General features: G+C 37.0%; 1 protein-coding gene and 1 long non-coding RNA gene across 7 annotated transcripts in view; one reads left to right on the top strand and one right to left on the bottom strand.

The window, feature by feature from the left end:
• TAB3 (TGF-beta activated kinase 1 (MAP3K7) binding protein 3) overlaps positions 1-19,533 on the top strand; it is a 57,960-nt gene extending 38,427 nt beyond the window's left edge. For 2 of the 6 annotated variants that reach the window (XM_006158486.3, XM_006158485.3), the window contains exons 8-10: positions 2,840-2,923; positions 13,465-13,566; positions 17,288-19,533. In XM_006158486.3, the coding sequence (XP_006158548.1) occupies positions 2,840-2,923; positions 13,465-13,566; positions 17,288-17,436 (335 nt within the window). In that variant the 3' untranslated portion in view covers positions 17,437-19,533. Of the gene's footprint in view, positions 1-2,839; positions 2,924-13,464; positions 13,567-17,287 lie in introns of those variants that run through there. The other 4 variants (XR_335995.3, XM_014591579.2, XM_014591581.2 and 1 more) reach the window with 4 other exon arrangements.
• On the bottom strand, positions 18,495-21,744 carry LOC106735987 (uncharacterized). The gene is made up of 2 exons (XR_001371133.2): positions 20,461-21,744; positions 18,495-20,260 (listed from the first exon to the last, which is right to left on the bottom strand). It is a non-coding gene; the product is annotated as an uncharacterized LOC106735987 (long non-coding RNA).
• Between the last annotated feature and the right edge of the window lie 866 nt (positions 21,745-22,610).

Below are 22,610 nucleotides of genomic sequence, written 5' to 3'. Positions count from 1 at the left end.
TTCTCAGTTTTAAAATAAATTCTATATGCCATTTTTTATGTTATCTGTAATGTGAAAACATTCAACTATAATCAGTTACAGTTTTTAGGTTTCATACAGAAGTATACTACAGTAGAAGCTCTCTTAACTGACTTTCATTTACTGAACTCACCACATTGTAGTTGGGCCTTATCTGCTCTGCAAAGTATACTGACTGATATCCCCAGCCACTGCACACTCTAGACTGGCACGTCATGTGCTATTGCTCTCATTGGTTGAACTGTGTCCTTACCAAAAGTCCTTTGTGTCCCCAATCTGTTTATGACAGTTACTAATTTTCTATAATTTGTTTCATAAACTGACAAGAATATGGGAGAAGGCTGCTATTTCTATAAAAACCAAAGGCACATGTCTTTTTAAGATTGAAAGGCAAATCACTTAAAAGATTAATTACTGTGAATTAGGTGTATGTCCCTAGCCAACGGGGACACATTAGTTAGTGTGGAAAAGATTAAATGGGAAAATCATAAGTCTGAAAGAATTCTATACTCAAATTGCTTTATTCTTAATGTCTTTCTTGCTATATTCTAAAGAAATCAAAACAAAATTACAGCTCAGGGTTCAGCAAACTAGAGCCTACTGCCTGTTTTTGTACATAAAAGTTTTAGTGGAATGATAGCCACACTTGTTTACCTATTGTCTATGGCCACTTTTGTGCTTCAACAGCACAATTGAGTGCTTGCAGCAGAGACTGTATTACAGCCCCCACAAAGTTTAAAGTACTTACTCTCTGGCTCTTGACAGAAAAAGTTTGTTGACCCTCGCTTTGGGTCATCATGGATGTGGTTTATGTAAGAAAGATAGTATGGAACTTCAGCAGACACATAAAGGTCTTTGTATATCATTAAAATATTGCTGTATTCTTAATGTTTGTTAAAGTAAAGTTGACTTGTGTCATTTTTCTTAACAGTTCTGTTTTAATCAGTCCCCTCCTCTCCCTACCCCTCCTCCCACTTACTGTTCTTAATTATAGTAGCTAAGAGAGCTTCTACAGTATTTCAAGAATATATAATAGAATATCTCAGTCCCATTTTTAGGCAACAGTAAACAGTAGAGGCAGGTAAGCCCCAAAACAACAGAACTATCTGAACAGCAAACAGAAGCAAATTTGAGTGTGAGAGTTGAATAGTCTTAAGTCAGGTACCCTTAATGTTATTTTCTAAAGCCTAATCATTCTATCGCCTACTAGCATTAAACAGTGAAAGAATTACTGTGGATAATGTGTGGGTTATTCAAACTATTGATACTATATTATAGAAGATTGCATCAACTTTTTTACTTGCATCGTCTTTGAAGCCAAGCAAGAAGCATTCAAACATATTTATGATAAGACTTATGGGGTCTAAAAATTGGGACTTCAGCTGTAACTTAAGTAATGGAAGAAATACATATGCAGCATCTTATAGCTTAAAATTCAAGATCCAATTAATGTATCAAATAACATTGTGGCTTTTATGCAGTATCATAGGAATTATTTTCAGAAAATTGCCTTAAAAATAAAACAGCATAACCAAAGGATAAAACGTATGTAATAGAACCTGCGAAGGAAACCACGATTAAGATCTTAAAGTAAAGAGCTGTATGTTTGGTCTGCATTGCATAATGACGTTACGATGAGCTCTTTTTGGTATATAAGCATTTCTAAATCTCTTTTCATAAGGGTCCAAATATACCCATTTTACACTAAATTCTACTCTTTCACACTCTAGAACAGTTTTTATACTGAGTTTCTGATCTAAGCTTTTTAACTAGAGAAGGAATCTAAACACTGGGGAGAGAGGGAGGCATTTGTAGTATGCACAGATTTGGTGAAAAGCAGTTTTGTTGTTTATTGTGGTAAGGAAAGTTTTTTGGGGGGAAAAATAGGTCTAAAATAAAAAGATTCAATATATTTAATCTTTGAGTATCCTAAAGCCTTCTCTGTCAGTCAGTGCAAGTACATTTATAATGTTTTACTGGAATGGTTTAGAACAAGTAGAATATAGTAATAGGTTCACAGAAGTGAAGGTAGGACTCAAAACTGACACTGGATCAAAACTGCCCTTGGAGGACTCACAGCAGGAGATGCGGCTGAAATACAGACATTAGATCAGGGAGCAATATTTTAAGAAAGGTGAACATTTTGTGGCAAGACAAAATTCTCAGGGGTTGTTCTGTTCTGAAATCGGCACATCATGCTTTACCATTGATAAATCTGTAGACAACATTTAAGACTTAATATGCTCCTTTCCCCGAAAATATGAATCCTCTGAGCTGCTTAATGTTATTTCACATTTACCCAGTTCTTAGATATCTCAAAACCTAACTTGATTAATCTTTATACATTTATGTATTCAGTATTTAGCTTCTTCCATAGTTGAATTTATAATGGATGAAATTTTAAGGGAAATTATAAAAGATATGGAAGTGAGATTTCACTATTTAAATGTTTTTCTTTATGATTCATTAAAATCAAAAGAAGCAGAAAGAGACAACAGTTCAACCATTCTTACATTTCTCTTCATTTCCTCCCCAAATGTTTACGTACTTAATCCTTCCTAAAGAGACTAGCAGTGCAGTTAAATATTCCTTCAGGTAGTACATTGTAGACAAATGCTACTGTGTGGACGTTTTCCTGGGTCTTTTCTCACAATAGTAAATGAACAATTTCAAAGGGAAAAGGACAGGATGATACAATGAGTTTTGAAACCCTGGAAAACATTTTCCCATCTTACATGTTTTATATATTTTTTTTCTTTAGAGAAAAAATAACAATAGGAGAAAGAGTCCTAAATACCTGGTGATTTTATTTTCTTTATAGGAAACTTTGATCCAAAAGCCATCAATAATTTTTATGACAACATAGAACCTGGCCCAGTTGTACCACCCAAGCCATCTAAAAAAGGTGAGTAGGGAAATGTCACAAACATCACAGGCATAAATATCACAGTTCTTTGGGAGTTCACATATGAGTGGGCTTCAAAAAGCTTATGGAAAAATGAAATTAAATAAGTACAAGTTTGTTTCGGTGTAAAAGAAAATTTGAAATCCATGTATAGTTTTTTTCCATAATACTCATTTTCTGTGACCTTTTGAAGATCCCTCGTGTACTTCTGAAGAAATTTTCATTAGAGATATTCATTATCTTGTTCAGTATAAATTTACCACATTGAAGTTACTGGCAATAATAAAATGTTCCCAAACTTTCATTTTTTAGAAAGCATTAAAATTAATAACTCTCAGAATTATTGTCAGAGATAATTAAGTAGGATATACAATTTATTTTTTAAAAAGAAGTTGATAGGGTATCACATAGTAAGTAATTTACTCAGTACTATAAAACTAAAAACCAGGGGCCAGCAGGTGGCATGGTAGTTAAAGGCACTGGACTCCTACTTGGCCAACTGAGGTTCAAGTCCTGGACCTGGCGGCTTGCTTTCTCTCTTTCTCTCTCTCTCTCTCTCTCTCTCTCTCTCTCACACACACACACACACACACACACACACACACACACACACACACACTCTCACTCTCACTCTATCTCTCTGTTCAGATTTAAATAAATAAAGTTAAATAATTCTTTTTTAAAAAAACCTAAAAACAAGAATCATATAATAAAGATTTTAAAGATCTAATGTGAAAATAGAAAGCTAGATCTGCGGTAGGTGTAGAATTATTTTTTAGGCAACAAAAGAATCCTTATGTACTCAAAAAGTGAGCTTAACAAGTAGATAGGGGCTAGATGTTTTCTCATCAAGGATGAAATAAATCCTATACAACCAAGATTTGGAAGATTCATTTTTAGATAATGGTTACATAGAAATGATATAATATTGATATTCAATATTAATATTGAATCTGTCCTCTTTACTTTTACATACTGATAGTTTGGTTGGCATTTCAGGATCTTAAAAAACTAATTTCAGTTCAATGTAAATGTTGAGTTATTGAATATAGATTAACTTTTTCTGTCCCATCTTCAATAATAGTTTGTATTGTTTTATAATTCTTAAACTGAACTAAAGTATGCATTTCATATTTTAATCCTTTTTGCTTTAAGCAACTCAAATACATTGGTCATGAAGATATATATAATAGTGAAGAACACCTTATTTTATTTTTTTTTTAATTTGCCAGAGGGAATGTGTGCTTGCCAGAGACAGAGAGAGAGGGAAAATGAGAAAGTGCCCCCAGTATGGGGGCCAGTCATACCACAATCCCTTCTCCATTTCTCCCTCCTTTTGGAACTTTGGGCATGTGTGGATGCATGCATGGTATGTTTCTCATGCCACCAGGTCCAGGAGTTGAACTACACAGTCAGCCAGGTGAGACCCACCTTAACCACCATGCCATTGGCTTGCCTGAGAACACCTTATTTTTTAAAGAATTATCTGAGGGTGTAACATTTTAAAATCTCATTGGACTTAATTAGGAAATGTATCAATTCTATCTAAATAATGTTACCTAGCCTAAATACTTAAATTTTGATTGAAATGTGTATTAAGCTTAGTATTTTTGTATTTCATTTATAGATTATAACACAGTGTCTATTTTCATTGTTTAATACTAAAACATGCCAGGCATGTGTTTCACCTGATCTGCATTTAAAATAACCTACTGATTTCTACAAATGGATTGTCAAGTACCAGATTTTGTGCTTTGGTAACATGATATGCAGTTTTGTGATGAAAGTCACTGGGTCCTTTGGGTTCATAAAATATGAGTCCTTAAGCTTAATTTTTGTTTTAATTTTGAGAGATTTTTGCTATAAAGTGCTTTTGCTCACCAGCAAGACAGAAAGTGAAAAATTACCCCTAAGTGGGATGGCCATGCCACAATCCCTTCTCTTCCATTGTCCTCTTGGGATTTTGGGTATACATGCACATGTGCCATGCTTGAGTTTTTTTTTTTGTTTGTTTGTTTGTTTTTTTTTTTTTTTGAGAGTTTTTCACTATAGGGTGCGTGCGCTCGCCAGACAGAGAGAGACATAGAGACAGAAAGCGAGAAATCACCCCCCAGGGAGGATGGTCACGCTGCAGTCCCTTCTCCTCCATTCTCCTCTTGAGATCTTGGGCACGCACACACGCCCGGCATGAGTTTTAAGCCACTGGGTCCGGGACGCGAACCATGGTCGACTATGTGGGAGTCCAGCGACATAGCCATTACACTAACTGCTGGTTCCCACCACGCTTGAGTTTCAAGCTACCAGGTCCAGAACTCAAACCACAGTCACCAACTGGCAGTCCAGTACTTTAACCACTAAGCCACCTGCTGGCCCCACTTGATTTTTGCCTTAGTGTTTGCTAGGAAATATCACATACTGGTAATCCGACAGACGAACTTCAGCTAATTGATTCAAGGGCTATAGGAATTACCCTGTTTAAGGGAGTTTATTGAAACAGAGGACCAAGTAGATGAGAAATGGTGGTACATCCACAAACTCTTAGGTATGCTCTAAAGGACTCATCATAAATAATAAAGACATTGTAATTTACTTGGTATGCTTTAGGGTTTTAGAAGCTAACTCCCAGGAGCCTAATAAAAAGTCAAACCTCGGGTCAGCAGGTGGCATGGTGGTTAGGGGTGCTGGATTCCCACATGGCCGACCATGGTTCGAGTCCAGGACCTGGCAGCTTGCTTTCTCACTTTCTCTCACTCTCTCTCATTCCTTTCCTCTCTGGTCAAATTGTAATAAACAAATAAATAAATAAGTAAATAAAGTTAAATAAAATATAATTTTTAACAAAGTCAAACCTCTCTGGGCAAGGCCAAATTCTTTATTGTGCAATGGTTAAAGCAGTGCTTAGAAGGGATCTTATAGCTTTAAATGCTAATATAAGACAAAGATCTAAAAATCAGTGACCTAAAATTCCACCTTAAGAAATAAAAGAACAAAGTAAAAACAAAGCAAGTAGAAGAAAGGAAAGTCACTGTAATAGAAAACAGAAATAGCAGAAAGTTAACAGAGCCACAAATTTAAAAAAGATAAACAAAATCAATAAACTCCAAGGTAGACTAAATGAAGAAAAAAGAGAAAGAACTCAGATTACTTACCACCAGAAATAAAAAATGAGTTGTCCATTAAAATGATAATAAGGGAGTGTGATGAACATCTTTATGTCAATAAACTCAACACTTTCGAAAAATGTGACAATTTTTTGGGGAAATATAACTACCAGACTGAAAATAAGATAAAATAGGAAATGTTGGGGACCAGCAGTTGGCTTAGTGGATATGTTGCTGAACTGCCACATGGCTGACCGTGGTTCAAGTCCTGGACCTGACAGCTTGAAACACACTGAGTACATATGCACATGTGCCCAAAATCCCGAGAGGAGAATGGAAAAGGGATTGTGGCATGGCCATCCTGCACTGGGGACAGTGGTGATTTCTTGCTTTCTGTCTGTCTCTCTGTGTCTCTCCAGCAAGCACTTGTGCCTACAGCAAAAACCTCTCTTTAAAAAAAAGAAATGTTAATAGCTATATATCTACTAAAGAAATCGAATTCATTATCAGAAATTCACCCAGAAGAAAACTCTAGACTCAGGTGTTTTTACTGGTGGGTGAATTCTACTAAACATTTTAGTACAAAAAATTTCTAATCTTATACAAACTCTTGGAGAAAACAGGAGGGGAGAATGCTTCCAGTTTTTGTGAACAAATTTTTTTTTGTTTCTTTTTCCAAAGACTTTATATTTTCAGAGCAGTTTTGGATTTACAGCAAAATCAGGGAAAGGTACTGGCCCTGTAGTGCAGATCCTGCACAGAGGAAGCTAGATCCCACATGCCTGACCAGGGTTCAAGTCCTGGCCCTGTCAGTTTCACTTTGGGTGCAAATGTGTGTGTGTGCCCATGGTCTTGATGGGATGGAGAATTGGAGGAAAAAGGATTGTGGTGTGACCAGGCCTCATTGAGGGGTGCTTGCTTGCTTTCTTTCTTTCTCTCATGTACTCTCTAGTATAAAATGAAGAAAAAAGACTTTGCTACTTTTGGAAGACTTCTGAAAAAATTGGGAGGAAGCTCCAGCCACATAGCCTAGTTGTTAAGGGAACCAGAACCCACATGGCCAACTGTGGTTTGAATCCCAGTCCCAGCAGCTTGAAAAACATGCCAGGCATGTGTTCATATGTGTACAAAGTCCCAACAGGATGGAAAAATGAAGGAGAAGGGATTGTAGCTAACAGCATCTCAACTGGGGAGAGGGTGCTTTTATCCTATCCTCCTCTCTAGTAAGTACACACACTTGCTAGCAATTAAAAAAAAAAATTGGGAAGGAGGTATAGAGATTTTCCCTATACCCCTACCTGAACACATGTAGAACTTCTCTCTATTATCAACATCCTACACCAGAATGGTACATTTGTTATAGTTGATGAACCTATATTGACATTGCATAATCACCCAAAGTTCATGGTTTACCTTAGGGTTCGCTCTTTATGTTGTATTCCCTATGTTTTTATGGCACAAGCATAAAACTCGATAAAGACATTTTAGGGAGCGGTAGGTAGCGTGGTGGTTGAGGGTAGTGAACTCTCATATGGCTGACTGCCGTTCGAGTCCTGGACCTGGTGGCTTGCTTTCCCAATTGCCCTCTTTCTCTCTCTCGCTCTCTCCCTCTCTGGTCAAATCAAAATAAATAAATTTAAAATATTAAATAAATAAATAAATGTTAAATAAAATAATTCTTAAAAATTAAAGACTTTATCCACAAAAGAAAAGAGGCAACATTCCTCATAAATATAAGAACCAAAAAAAATCATTAATAACATAATAATAAATCATGTCCAAGTTGCATTTAGCTTAAGAATGTTGGTGTAACATTTTAAAAAATCATCCAGTGTAATTTACCATATTATTAATGGAGGAACAAGGCATACAATTTCACGAGATGCAGGAAAAGCATGTGGCAAAATTCAACAGCCATTCTTGACAAAAACTCTTAGCAAATTAAGAATGGAAGTGAACTCTTTCAGTCTTATAAAGAGCATCTTTGAAAAACCCTGGGCTGCCATTATTACTTAAAGAGGGAAATCCTGGGACAAGCAGTCAGCGTAATGGCTATGTCACTGGACTCCCATGTCAACCATGGTTTGAGTCCCAGACCCAGTGGCTTAAACTCACGCCGGGCGCGTGTGCGTGTGTGCCCAAGGTCCCGAGAGGAGAATGGAGGAGAAGGGATTGCGGCATGGCCATCCCCCCAGGGGGTGATTTCTCACTTTCTGTCTCTCTGTCTCTCTCTGTCTTTCTGGTGAGTGCATGCGCCCTATAGCAAAAACCTCTCAAAGAAGAAAAAAAAAAAAGAGGGAAATCCTGAATACACTGAGTTGAGTGTTGGCAAAGATGTCTGTTCTTACCACTTCTATTCAACATTATATCTAGAGGTCCTAGCCCAAGCAGCAAATGAAGAAAAAATTGTGTATGTGTATATATATGTCCACATTGGAAAGGAAAAAATTATACTACAGATGACATAATTATTTGTTATAAAAAGCCTTAAGAATACTGAAAAAAAACCATTAGAACTAGTACAAAAATTTTTTAAAGAATTATTTATCTCTATTTATTTGTTTATTTACTTATTTATTTTAATTTGACCAGAGAGGGACAGAGCAAGAGCAAGAGAAGGAGAGAGAAAGAGAAAACTAGAAAGCAAGCCACCAGGTCTGGGACTTGAACCATGGTTGGCCATGTGGGAGTCCAGTACCCTTAACCACCACACCACCTGCCAGCCCCACTAATAAGTAAATTTAACAAAGTCTCAGGAGGCCATATTAGTATCTAAAACTCATATTTTTATATATTAGTAAATGATTAGAAAATGAAATTTAAACAATACTTATAGTTGTCTCTTGGGATCCATGGGGAATTGGTTCTAGGACTCCCCGCCTCCTGCCAGGCATACCAAAAGCATCCCTGGGTCCTCAAATTCTTTATATAAAATGGTATAGTATTTGCTTCCAAACTGTGAACATCCCCCATATACTTTAACTCATCCCTAGATTACTTAAAATATCTAATACAGTATAAATGCTATGAAAGTAGTTGTTAATACTGCATTTTTTAAATTGGTATCACTTTTTTTTCCTGAATATTTTTGATCTGCTATTGGTTGACTCTATGGATCCAGAACCTGTGAAAATGGAGGACCAACTGTACAATACCATATAACACTTAGGAATAAATTTAACCGGTGATATAGACATTAAAGACTACAAAACCTTGCAAAGAGAAATTAAAGAAGGCCTAAATAAATAGACTGATATGCCACATTCATCATTGAATCAGTATTATTGAGATTCTGCCAAGATTGATGCATAGGTATAATGCAGTAACAATTATAATCCTACTAGGCTTTTTTTTTTTTTTAAGAAACTGATTTTGAAATTCATAGTGGATATACAAAAGATCTAGAATATCCAAAATAATCTTGAGAAAGAGCAAGGTTGGAAGTCTTAGGCTAAGCAATATCAGGACTTAATATAAAGCTACAGTAATCGCACAGTACTGGGATAGGAATTTGGAAATAGATCATTGGAACAGAATATAGACTTTCATCCACAGTCAGTTGCTTTAGACAGTAGCATCAAAGCAACCAATAGAGCTGAAACAACTGTATATCCATGTGGACAAAAACACAAATTTTGATCTCTACATGATATCATACATAAAAATTTGAGGTATGTCACACACCTAAGTGTAAATAAGTTTAAACTATAAAGCTTCCTGAACAAAACCCAGTATCTTTGCAACTTAGGTATAGATAATGGTTTTTATAGGACTTTGAAGCAATAAAAAGAAAAAAAAAACAATTGATAAATTAGCCTTCATTAAAATTCAACACTCTGCTCATCAAGAGACACAATTACAAAAATAGAAAGGCAACACACAGGAAAAAAATGCAAAATAGTTACCTTCTAAAAGACTGGTATCCAGAATACATAAGAATGCCTGCAACATATTAGTAAAAAAATAACCCATAAAAAAGGACAAAATATCTGAGCAGACAAAGAAATATAAATGAAAGTCCTATAAAAAGAAATAAAACATTTCTTGAAATTTCTTCAGGGAATGTTGTAGACATATTGTGAGGAGCCCTTTAATAGTCAGAGTTATAGTTTTCTAATAGTGGTGATGTTAGTGTTATTGGATGTCACTCTCCCTTCTGCCTTTGGTACTAATACTGTGTATTTGAGGTGGGGCATTCTTGCCGGTGTCTGCTTTAGCTGAGAATTATGCAAGGCTAGCTTTAATATCCCACAATGTAGTGTCATTAATAACAAGCTTCCTTTAGCTCTATACAAGTACCTTGACACTGTGACTCATTTCATTCAAAAAAAAAAAAAACATATAGGATTACCCTTTAAGAGTTAGTTGTGGGACCAGCAGTTAGCATAATGGCTATGTCGCTGGACTCCCATGTAGTCGACTGTGGTTCAAGTCCCGGACCCGGTGACTTAAACTCATGCCGGGCACATGTGCGTGCGTGCCCAAGATCCTGAGAGGAGAATGGAGGAGAAGGGATTGCGGCATGGCCATCCCCCTGGGAGGTGATTTCTTGCTTTCTGCCTCTCTGTCTCTGTCTTTCTGGCAAGCATACGTGCCCTATAGGAAAAAAACCTCTTTTTAAAAAAAAAAAAAGAAAAAAGGAAGAGTTAGTTATAATGATATTTCTATTTTAATAAGTTTATTATATATGTGTTCAATGTGCAATATCTATACTGATTACCTAGACAGACACATTACATGACTCCAGCACATGTGTATAGTTTTAATAAGAAGTAGAGTAGAAAGTCATCTAAAATTATATCTTTGCTATAAATCAGTTTCTATTTTAATTTTTTAGTTCATTTCTTTCACTAGGGATGGCCCCCTCAATAGCGCCTTCATGTTAGCGTCCACCATTTGCACCCAGCATCGGCCTTAGGACATTGAACCAGGACCCATGTGTTCAGCCATGCAAAACAATGCATTACTGCAATAGTAACAGTTGGCCTGCATTTCTCCTTTAGAAATGTGCTTGAGCTTTAGTTATATATAAGTGGACTTTAAATAAAGTTGATGGAAAAATTGGATTAAAGTAAAAGTTTTATCTGGGTTCAGGAAAATTTTAAGGATTGGCCTAGTGGTTAAGGGAGCCATATCCTATGTGGCTGACCATGTAGTTTGAATCCTGGACCTGGTAGCTTGAAAAGCAGACTGGGCACATGTATGGGCATGCCCCAAATCCCCACTGGACAGAAAATGAAAGAGAAGGGATTGTGGTATCATCACATCCCCTTGCGGGGGGTGCTTCTAGTGTAGGTAATCAGATAGATATAAACAGGGAGTCCCAAGATGGCAAGTAAGGGGGCACCTGACACATCCCTCACTGTTACCAGAACGCCTGGTTCCAAGAAAGGAGACGTTATCTACATTTATTGCTTCAACTGTCTTTAAAAGACATAGAAAATGTAACTCTCTTCCCCTCCTGCAGCTGTGCATATGCACACAGGCCTTCTCCTGGGTGCTTGACCAGTGTTTCACCTCCCACTTGTGCTAGACAGATACAGGCAGAATGGGTCCTATGTGCATGCTCATACCTTCACAGTGCACACTGGCCACACATAGGACTTTCCCCGACTGGGCAATAAAATTCTTCTTACCTGGCAAGAAGTACACAAGCGCAACAAATGCCCACACAACCAACCACCAGAGCCAGCTACAGTTCAGACCTCCTGCACTAAATATTCTGAACAAGACCTCCCCCAATAAAAGTAACACCTATCCCCTTTCCAGTGCAGTTGCTGCCTAGCAGCTTACCTGCCTGAAAGCCTCCTGGATGTACTTTCTCGTAAAATCCTTTCATACTTTTCTCATGGTTGTACCTTCACGTGCATCTCAGGACGGGTCTATAACCAACCATAGAGATCTGGACCCAAAGAACCGAATATCCTATCACAGTACTCCCCCTGAAATCCCATCTGATAACACTTTCTCCCCCACCCTGTCTTCTCGCCCCTCCCTCCCTCCATCTGCCTATCTCTCTCTCAGGTGGGCACATGTGTCCTCTGGCAACTTTTTTTTTTTAAGTGCATCTAGCTTAGTGCAGATTTGTTAACTGGTAGTATTTGTTTCTTGGCAGTTTTACAGATACATTTTAGAAGTACAAGTAGAATGTAGAAGTATATCTGAATAATAAGTGTGATACTTAGAGAATAAGAGAAATAGAGAAGGAAAGACAGAAATGGAGACAGGGAGACAAAGAAACCTTTTTGGATTGGACTTTGTAGTTATGCAATACACAGTGCATGTGTGAGCTCTTCAAGTGTTGCAGAAAAACCCCCGTCCCCTGCATAGGAAACTCATACAAGTGACAAGAGCACTGACATTGGTGTCCCATCACCCAAGCTCTGGTCCTGAGCATCTTGGCCACCTGACCTTGTTCTGATCCAGTCTGTGCACTACAGAAAGGTAATCTATCCAGACAACTGTGTATTTTACAGAGTCAGTGAGATGAGTTATATGAGATGCTATAAAAGTACCTTACAAATCTAAATAGAACTTCACCTTATTCTTTGGAGCCCAAGGAGAAACATTTACTCTGCTTTCGTTTACTCTGATAATAGAATGTTAAAATGCCTGAGCACATGCTTAGGGCTGTGGAGCAGTGATTTCCAAAGGTGCGTAGTACTAGAGGACTGCACGTGGGCTCAGACCTGATTAGAAAACACAAAATCTTTCTTTGGTTCCTGTGGGCAAATAATGTGAAGTCTGCCAGTTTGCATTTTTATATAATACACAGGGTTGCTTACTAATAACCTATGAATTCATAAAAACAATATTCTAGCCAGGAATCAGAATGCCTACAGTTCTCGTCTCTGTTGAAAATGTCTACCAGGCTTCTGCTCTCATAGATAACTGGAATTCATGAATTGAATTGGGAGCATGTGTTTTTTCAGTACATAATATTTTGAGTTGATTCTGATTTTTCAAGTACTGCCGTTATTCTTCAGTTATAAGATTCTGTAGTTTTATTTCATCATTATTAAAATTGTTAGTCTTATATGGATAGTGCACTTTCAGCCCATAATTTTTTAATAAGTGTTGCTTAATCAGAGAATTGCACATGTGTAAACTCCCAGATTTTGCTTTCACATTGACGTTTTATTGCTATCACTGAGTTTGTACCCTTAATCTACTAAAATGTGAGAAACTGGTAAAGGCAAGGCATTTGTTCTTAGTGACTGGAAAATGTTCTAAGTGCTCCGGAGAGGTTGTAAAAAGCAGTGTTAACTCTGGCACTTGGCCTCACAGGAGAACTAAAGGTAACATGAAGCAACCAGAAGGGTCGATCCAAGCAGTCAGCTGTATGGGTTGCATGGGAGGTCCTTGTGAACCTGTTCACTCCTGCTAATGAATGATTTGACCCCTTGATCCCTTCTTACTGGCTTTGCTTCTTCATATCAGACTCCTCAGACCCTTGCACAATTGAGAGAAAAGCCCGAAGAATTAGCGTGACCTCCAGAGTACAGGCGGACGTCCATGACACCCAGGCACCAGCTGCAGATGGTTTGTACTTGTGTGTCCAGAGTTTGTGGAGAATGTCCAGGGACTCATGTAGTAGAGTTGTCATAAGTAAAGCCAGATCTTGTTGTTGTTTTGCTTTTAAAAAAAAATTACTCTTTGTACTGTTTCTAAGGCTATTCAGTAGAAATATAATGTGAGTCACATACATGAGGAGACTTCAGAAAACTTGTGGAAAAGTGGAATTAAAATATGTATGTATTTTGGTGCAGAAAAAAAATGGAAATCCATGCATAGTTTTCTTTTCTATGCATAGTTTTTTTAAAATCATACTCGTTTTCCATGAACATTTTGAAGACTCCTGTATAGTTTTCTGATAGCTACAATAAAAAAGTAAAAATAAGGGGTCAGCAGTTGGCATGTTGGTTAAGGCACTGGATTCCCACATGGTTGACAGGTTCGAGTCCCAGACCCAGTGGCTTGAAAGTCACGGTGGGTGAGTGTGCATGTTTACCCAAAATCCCAAGAGGAGAATGGAGGAAAAGTGATTGTGGTGTGGCCACCCCCCCTCTACCCAGGGTGATTTCTCACCTTCCCTCTCACTGTCTCTCTCCAGCTAGAGTATGCACTCTATGGGAAAAAACTTTTTTTAAAAAAAAATTAAAATACAAATGAAATTAATACAATGTACGGTATACAAAATATTTTCAGTCAAAATCAGTATAAATGATTAGTGAGATATATTGCATTATTTATTTTATACTAAATCTTAGAAATCTTGTGTGTATTTTATACCTACAACACATCTCAGTTTGAACTGCCCACATTTTAGTGGCTACTGTATTGAACAGATCAGTTTATAATAATATTTTGAAAACAAGCTCAAATAAGTAATTTTTAAAATGACTCCAAACCTCTGAATTTTATAACCTCTCATTGAAGTTTTCTAGTGCTCCTTGAACTTTAGTCTGGCATTCGGTTGAAATGAGGTTTCTAAGGATATCCTGTATGTTTGAGTTTGTGCAAGTATTCTACTTGATATTTCCTAAATTCTCCATGTACAAAGACAATTGTATAATTTGGTGGAAAGGTCTCATTCTATGAACAGGAAACTACCTTATTCTTCAGATACTTAAAAAACCCAACCTTTTAGCCTTTACCATTGACATAGTTTCCATTTTTTGAAAGAATACTTATGAATTTATATTTAATTTTAAAATTTGTGTAGAAACTACATTGAATTTTTAAGAATTTAGTTGCATCCTTTTGAGCAACTTGTATTCCTTATTCTGATTACTGTATGATATACATGGTAATGATTAAAACAACAATATATCAGTAATCTGATATTTGTGAGGCTTATTTTTATGTAAAATTAACCTAAATACCTTAAAAATAATATTAAAGGAGAAACCTACTCACTTAAGTTATTCATATATGAATATGTATATTCTTGAGTGGTTTTTACACATGATCTAAAATATTTTAAGTTTTTAAATATGCCATAAAAAAAGATCACACACCTGTACATCAAATGAGAACAGACTTCTAAAATGCTTTTTGCATTTTAGAAGCTTCTATTTAAATGATGTTTCTTTATGATGAAATGAGCAGTATCTTTTTTTAGGAAACAATATAATTCTAATTTAGATGCTTTTTAAATATATTTTTTGGTAATTTATTTCAGAGTGATTTATTATTTTAAATTGTCAGCATCCTCAAGAATCCTGGATTTGTAAGGTTAAAAGAAGTTTTCCAGTTATTTGTGTATTTTAGAAAAAGAGTTTAAGAGGCCAGCAGGTGGAGTGGTGGCTAAAGCATTGGACTCCCACATGGCCGACCCCGGTTTAAGTCCTGGACTCCACAGCTTGAAACTCATACTGGGCATGTGCGCCCAAGATCTTGGAGGAGAATGAAGGAAAGGGATTGGTGGCATGTCCCCCTGGGGGGTAGTTTCTCACTTTCCTTCTCACTGTCTCTGTCTCTCCAGCGAATGCAAGTACCTTTATGGCAAAAACCTTTAAATAAAAAGAAAAAAAGAAAGAAAAAAAGTTTGAAAAACCTTTGTATATAAAACATTTGTACCACCACAATAAAGTTGAAGACTATATTTGAAATGAACATAGGAAGATGAAATATAATAGTTTAAGAGTTTAATATCTTAAATTTTCTCTGTAATAATTCTTCATGAAATACTTATCTGACCCAGAACAGGTTAAAATTCTGAGTTTCTAGAGCCTATTAAAAACCAACAGCAGTAAGATTTTTTTTAATGTTATGCTTTTAGGTATATTGTTCTTTTAAAAGGTAAAAAGCTATATGAGAGAGGATCTTTTCTGGAAATGGCATCGTAAACATTTTCTCTCTAACAGAAAGTTTGAAGAAAAAGCTTGATCAAAAAAGCTTGTAGGAAAATGAAATTAAAGTTTATTTTGGTTTTTTAAAAAAACTGAAATCCAGTATAGGTTTTATTCTTGCATATGAGTGAAAAAACTGTATTAACTCTACATGTTTCAGAGTCACGAGCCAAAAGACACAAGGTGGGTTTTATAAGGCAGTTAAAAAGCAGCAGCTGAAGCAAGAAAAGCAAGCCCATCGTGTCTGTAGTCATTGGGAGAGGCTGAAGAACCCAGAAATTTTCTGTGTATTCTGAGGCTAAGATCATTTTCCTGATTGAGACTGAGCCTTATCATTACCTTAGGGTAATGTTCAGGGTCTAAAAATCAGTTCTCTTCACCTCTTGAGGAAATGTTCACATTAGCCATTTATCATTAAAGACAGATGGAAAAATCTGAAGTCAGCTAATTAATTTTCCATAGAAGATATGCTTAATTCAGAATAGTGACTGATATACCTTCCCCAGCTGTCAGTTTCTTTTGTTACCTATTTAGGAAAGTTGCTTACCTGATGTCTTAATCTCATTTCTAGTTCATAGTGAAAGTTTCCAGGTTTATAAGTGGATTATTCCTGATTTCTGACCTTGCCACAGGGTGACTTCCACCAGGGGATCATTTTAAGTCTCTGTCCAGTGACCACATTCTCGACAGGGACTCTTTCTAAAAGGCCAGATTTACAAATTAACTCTAGAAACAAAGAGCCATTTTGAGCATAAGACCAGAAAGGATAAAGACCTACAAGGAATACAAGATAAGGTTTTAGTCTTTTGTTACTTCCCGGGAACCAACATAAGGTTGCTAGTATTCGATATTACCAGACATAGGCATTTTTAACACTAATATAATGAAGGACATTTTCATGAAGGAATGCACACAGATGTTTACTATAGTATGGACGGTACCATAGAGAAGAAAAGTCAAGATGGGCTGAAGTTGTCAGGGAAAACTTAGGGAGGAGATAGAATTGATTTAACATACTTATCAAACATTTCTCATTTTTTTCATTTAGCCGTGTTAAAGCCTAATAACCCACTGTCTGTAGGTAATGAACTAGGGAGGCAAAGTGTTCTGGACTTCTGCCCATCTTATCCTAACACACACACACACACACACACACACACACACAGAGAGAGAGAAAAGTAAATTGTTTAGGACAAAGTGGAATATATGTCTATCAGACTTTCTTTACAGTTTATGCATTTCCAGCAAATATGTTTAGTAATTGGCTTACACATTAGGTAAGGTAGGAATTGACCACACTGGCTTTCATGGTAATTTTTCATTTCATTTTGTGGCTTATACTTGGGAAACATTTAATATATATATTTTTTTTCCATCCCTCTCTCCCCTTTAATCCTAACTTCCCTCAGAGCATGTAACTGGCTCCAAACAGAGTCCTCGAACGCAACCTCGAGACGAAGACTATGAGGGAGCCCCATGGAATTGCGACAGCTGCACCTTTCTGAACCACCCAGCACTCAATCGCTGTGAGCAGTGCGAGATGCCGCGATACACTTGAATTCAGAGGAGTGTGCACCGGGTTGAGAGGGAAACTTCGAGCACCCACCAGAAGAAAGGGAACCTGGGGAATCTAGTCATCACCCAGCCTTTTCATTTCCGATTGCATGGGGGGAGGAGGAATGGCACTGTGGCCGCTGTGACCATGTGAGGAAACACGGGGAGGGTTGGTTGGTTGGTTGGTTTTTTTTTTTCCTTTCGTAACTCATTGCAGAGTGAGAGATAAAAGGAATACTTGAAACTGGGAAAGGATTCACTCCTGAAAGAATGTACACAGAGAAGTCAGGCGCTCTCCTGTGGAATCCCAATTGTTCAAGTTACTGCTGAGTCGCCCTTATTTTTTAAAATAGAGCTTTGAATCCTGGTGTGGAATGTTACAGTTTATGCTGACAAACTGTGAATTCCCAGAGCAGACATACCTGGTCACAGTTCTTGGGAAAAACCAAGGCTCCCTTCCCGTGCTTCTTTCTGTTGCTTCCTACTGAAGGAAGAGGACAGGAAAAAGCACCCCAAATAATGATTTGGGGGGGGGCAAGATAATAAGGGTATTTGTAATTGCTGCTTTTTTCAGGGGTAATTTCAAACACACGTACACATTACACAAACAAGATGTTTTAAAATGTGATTTGTAGCAGTCAGGAATTAGGCATTCATGCCCATTATTTGAAAGTACAATCAGAGATGGATGATTCTTTTGGCTTGTACAATGGTTCATCAAGCCGTATCAACACTGGTAACTAAGACCCAATTATGTCACATAAGAGATATATTTTTTAAGTTACTGCATGCTTTTATTAGGCCATCGGTTTTAAAAATAACAAGTCCTTGCAAACAATGATTTTACAAATGACATTCTCATAAAACTGCGCTTTGCCAATGGCACAGTGAATGTATGCCAGATGCAAGTCCATTCCAAACCCCATTTGGAAACCTTGAGCTCAACTGTGGTTCTTAAGCAATGTCTGCAGTCCATAGGGCCTCCCCCCATGTTGTGATGAATTCATGATGTTTACAGCACAGGTAATACTTTGTGCCATAATCCTAATTTAGCTGAAAAAAAAAATCAATACTAGCTGTTCAATAAAGATCTATTTGCACATGTGATGATAAACCACTGTGAGGGAAATTACAGTTGGCCGGTATAAAGTTGCATACTATATTAGTTGGGGAGTAAGGGACAGATTGTCAAGAAACATTTTTAAGAGAAAGAGTGAACTTTGAGACAAACAGTTTTATAAAATTAACATTACTGTATTCAGAGATTATATTGCGTTCATTCAGGCAATTTAGGTGATATGAACGCGCTCCTTGTGAAACAACTTCAGAGCATGGATAACTGAAGAGGTACAAAACCATGTGACTCACTAGGGTACATCACTGGAAAATGAATAATAGCAGATTTAATTAAAGTCTCTGCCATTGTTGAACTTCCTTAGCTCAGAATTGGAGTTTGGAATCTCCCCTCATTTTGGTGAATATAATAAACAGCAATAAAGTTGATAGGTTTTCCCATCCTAAAGGATTTTTACCAGAGGTTGTACCTTGGGAATATCCACTCTCCCTTACCAGGTGCCCCCTCCCTGCCACACACACACACACACACACACCCTTCATGCTGTCATTTATATGCTAATTTTGCAGTAGTTTCAGGCAGACCTGGAAAAACAAGCTGCACTTAGTAGCATAATGAAACCAAAGGCATAATAACTTGTCAGTTTTCCATCAAAATCATAGTTTCACACTCTGCCTACAGCTTTGAAAACATGTTTTTTATATGTGGAAAATTCCCTAATATATATCCACTTGTCTCCCAAAGTAAGCATGGTTATGTCATTACACTGTTAAAACATCTCTCGTATACCACTGTGGCAAAACTGTGAAAATAATGGTGAAAAAGCAGATGGGCTTAAAAATGGACCTGAGAACAGCATTCTTTCAAGGCTTTTGTAACACTGGTCTCTGTCAGTCTCTAATAAAAGTCGAGCAGTCCTACTGTTCTGTAATATGCCTTTGCCTTTGTATGGTTTCATATCTCTTTAGTGATGGTGTACCCTACTTGGTTTTAAGTAAAATTGAGGGAGAAAATATATATATACTGCTTGGTGTTCTAGCTAAAAAGGTTTCCCAGTATTCATAGTGATGTTCCGAAGTGGCGGCAATTAACTTGGCAGTTGTCAGTTGAGAATGAAAGTAGCATGTCTGAAAACAGTCTGATGCTTTATTAAAACCATGTAGATGACTTTAAAACTATTGCATGAAAATACATCAAGGTTAATAAGCTGTTGTCATACAGTAGATGCATGGTTTCAGTCTTTTGGTGATATATCTAGTCAATCATTGTTTTCACCTGCCAGGAAGAATGAGAAAACAGTCTGTTGGAAAGGTATGGAGGATGGGGTATGAGACATCAGAGACTGATTTCAAGGAAGTTTGTACTCATTTTTAATCGTGCACAAATTGCAATATGCCAACGTAGGCTTTATTTCATTTTTAAAATAAGCTAAATGATCTGACGCTGTTGAATCTGATAGACTTAACTGTGTCCCATATACGGACTACTACTCGTCTGTTTAAACACCGTGTCCCATATGCAGACTACTTATCTGTTTGAACAAGAAGGCACCCGACTTTCAGGGTGCCTTTCCCAAAGAATCTAGTCAGATTGGTACAGACAGACAATTGGCATGTGAGTGATAGACTGAAAATTGGATGGTGCCCGGCTGCTGAGGTGCCTGTGCGCTTTGGGTCAGTTGGTACACTTCTTGTTTATTGTCAGAGAGTTTCTTAAAATACAGCTAGTTGGGTATATCTGGTAATAAATAGACCTGGCTATACATTTTCCATGGTTTTGCTGTTTTGTAAACTGGGTTTTTAGAAAGCACGTTTGCCATCCTGTTAAAGTACATTACCCCTTAAACTTTGGAGTGGTTCTTAAAAGTTTAAAGTGGTAATAGAGGAGTCAGAAACTCTCCAAACATTGTAAAATGTTTGGAATTCATATTGAACTTGTTTGAAATAAATAGACCTGGCTATACATTTTCCATGGTTTTGCTGTTTTGTAAACTGGGTTTTTAGAAAGCACGTTTGCCATCCTGTTAAAGTACATTACCCCTTAAACTTTGGAGTGGTTCTTAAAAGTTTAAAGTGGTAATAGAGGAGTCAGAAACTCTCCAAACATTGTAAAATGTTTGGAATTCATATTGAACTTGTTTGAGAGAAAGGAGAGGCGGGGGGTGGGGGGTAAAGAAATGAAAGAAATGCATTGTAAAAATGTAGTTTTAGAGCAGATTAATGATGGTGGGGAAAGTGTTGCTAATTTGTTTATTTCCCTGAAAGCAGTGGGAAGTGTGATAAGCAGTTTAATTTTTAAGGAGCTGGTCTCAATTTTAGTACTTTTTAATTATTAAAAGAAATCAATGTTTCCTTAAATTTTGTTATTGCCTTGTCACAGTTATCTAGGGTTCATATCCAACTTCCTGTGGCAACTCAGTTTATATAGTCTTTTAAAAGGCAATTGCAGTGTCTTTCTGAAAGTATAAACAAAGAGAAAGACTGACTATAAGGCATAGAAGAATTGTCCTTTAAAAATATCAATGATGTATCCTGGAATGTGAAGATGTCCCTTTATAGTTAAAAACTGAATTATTTTAATATCGTATCATTGTTAGACCTTGAATGAGTCCATGTTACAGTGTGTGTCTGTATATCTGTAGAGAAAGAAAAAATGACAATTGAAATGTTACCTTAAAAAAAATCAGAATAAATCGGGCACTGTCTGTGTTGCACCACTACTGTATCTATTTGAAAGAATTAACAGTATTTTCCTGTTGTAAAAGTTAATTCTGATGATGTTTTCACATTCACCAGACATGATCCCTTTTTGTTCCTGTATTATTTGCATCCCCAAATATTTAATACAAGTAGACTTTGCATGGCTTGGGCATTCAGAGATTAATAGATGATGACTCAATTTTAATTTCTAAAGCCATGGAAAGTTGCTTTGAGACTGAACAATTCTGAATTCTTATTTATAATGACGCCCAATGTCCATGATTCTTGCCCTACTGTAAAAGAATTGATCAGTTTCTTCATTAAAGCAGCAAGAACTTATTAAATCTTGTAAATACCATGTCTCTTAGATTTCTGTGTATGCTGTGAATGAAATTATTTTGAGATGAAATTGTACAAAGGCATCTTACAAGGCTATGCATGCAACGTACCTCCAAACAGTACATATTCGGAAAGTCAAAGATTCCTGCAAAATAAATTAATAAACTAAAAGCAAACACTACATTCTGCATCTTTTCTGTGTAGTTGGAAATAACTTACAGTATCAAACTAATTCTAGTTCCAACAGTCATATTCCTGTCTCTCAAACCTAATTGTTCATCTGACTTCTCTTTGTTATCGGATTGTCTGGAAAGCCATGACATATTTTTTTGCGTAGAAAAATGTGTCATGACTTTCCCAGTAGCCTAATATAACATGTACCAAGTTAGATTTGGGAAAGTAAGTGCACATTATTCTCATTAAAAAACATGGTAAAAACATAGATAAGGGGGGACCAGCAGTTAGCGTAATGACTATGTTGCTGGACTCCCATGTAGCCGATCATGGTTCGAGTCCTGGACCCGGTGGCTTAAAATCACGCCAGGCATGTGTGCGTGCGTGCCCAAGATCCCGAGAGGAGAATGGAGGAGAAGGGATTGTGGTGTGGCCATCCCCCATGGGGGGTGATTCCTCCCTTTCTGTCTCTCTGTCTCTCTCTCTCTGGCAAGCGCACACGCCCTATAGGAAAAACCTCTCCAAAAAAATAAAATAAAATAAAAAATAAAAAAAATACATACATAGGTTTTATATAAAAGTTGGAATATGTTAAGAACTGACATTTTCATTCTACTTCAATATCTTATTTAGAAAAGAGTTAATAATTGTCCTTTTTAAAAAAAAAATCTCTGTGATGTGTACCTAATCTTTTCTTACCTTTTTTGTTATTGCCAGAGGGCACTGTACTCACCAGAGAGAGAGCGAGCGAGCGAGCGAGAGGGACCAGAGAAAGTACCCCAAATGGAGTGTGGTCATGGCACAATCCCTTTTCTTCTGTTTTTCTTTCCCACCAAGATTTTACACATGCACACCTGTCCAGCATGTTCTTCAAGCCACCAGGGCTGAAAT

The sequence above is a fragment of the Tupaia chinensis genome, unplaced genomic scaffold, assembly GCF_000334495.1.
Source record: "Tupaia chinensis unplaced genomic scaffold, TupChi_1.0 Scaffold000600_1, whole genome shotgun sequence".
In the NCBI taxonomy this organism is placed as follows: Eukaryota; Metazoa; Chordata; class Mammalia; order Scandentia; family Tupaiidae; genus Tupaia; species Tupaia belangeri.
The sequence above is the reverse complement of the archived record's forward strand: the minus strand, read 5'-3'. Positions and strand labels throughout refer to the sequence as shown.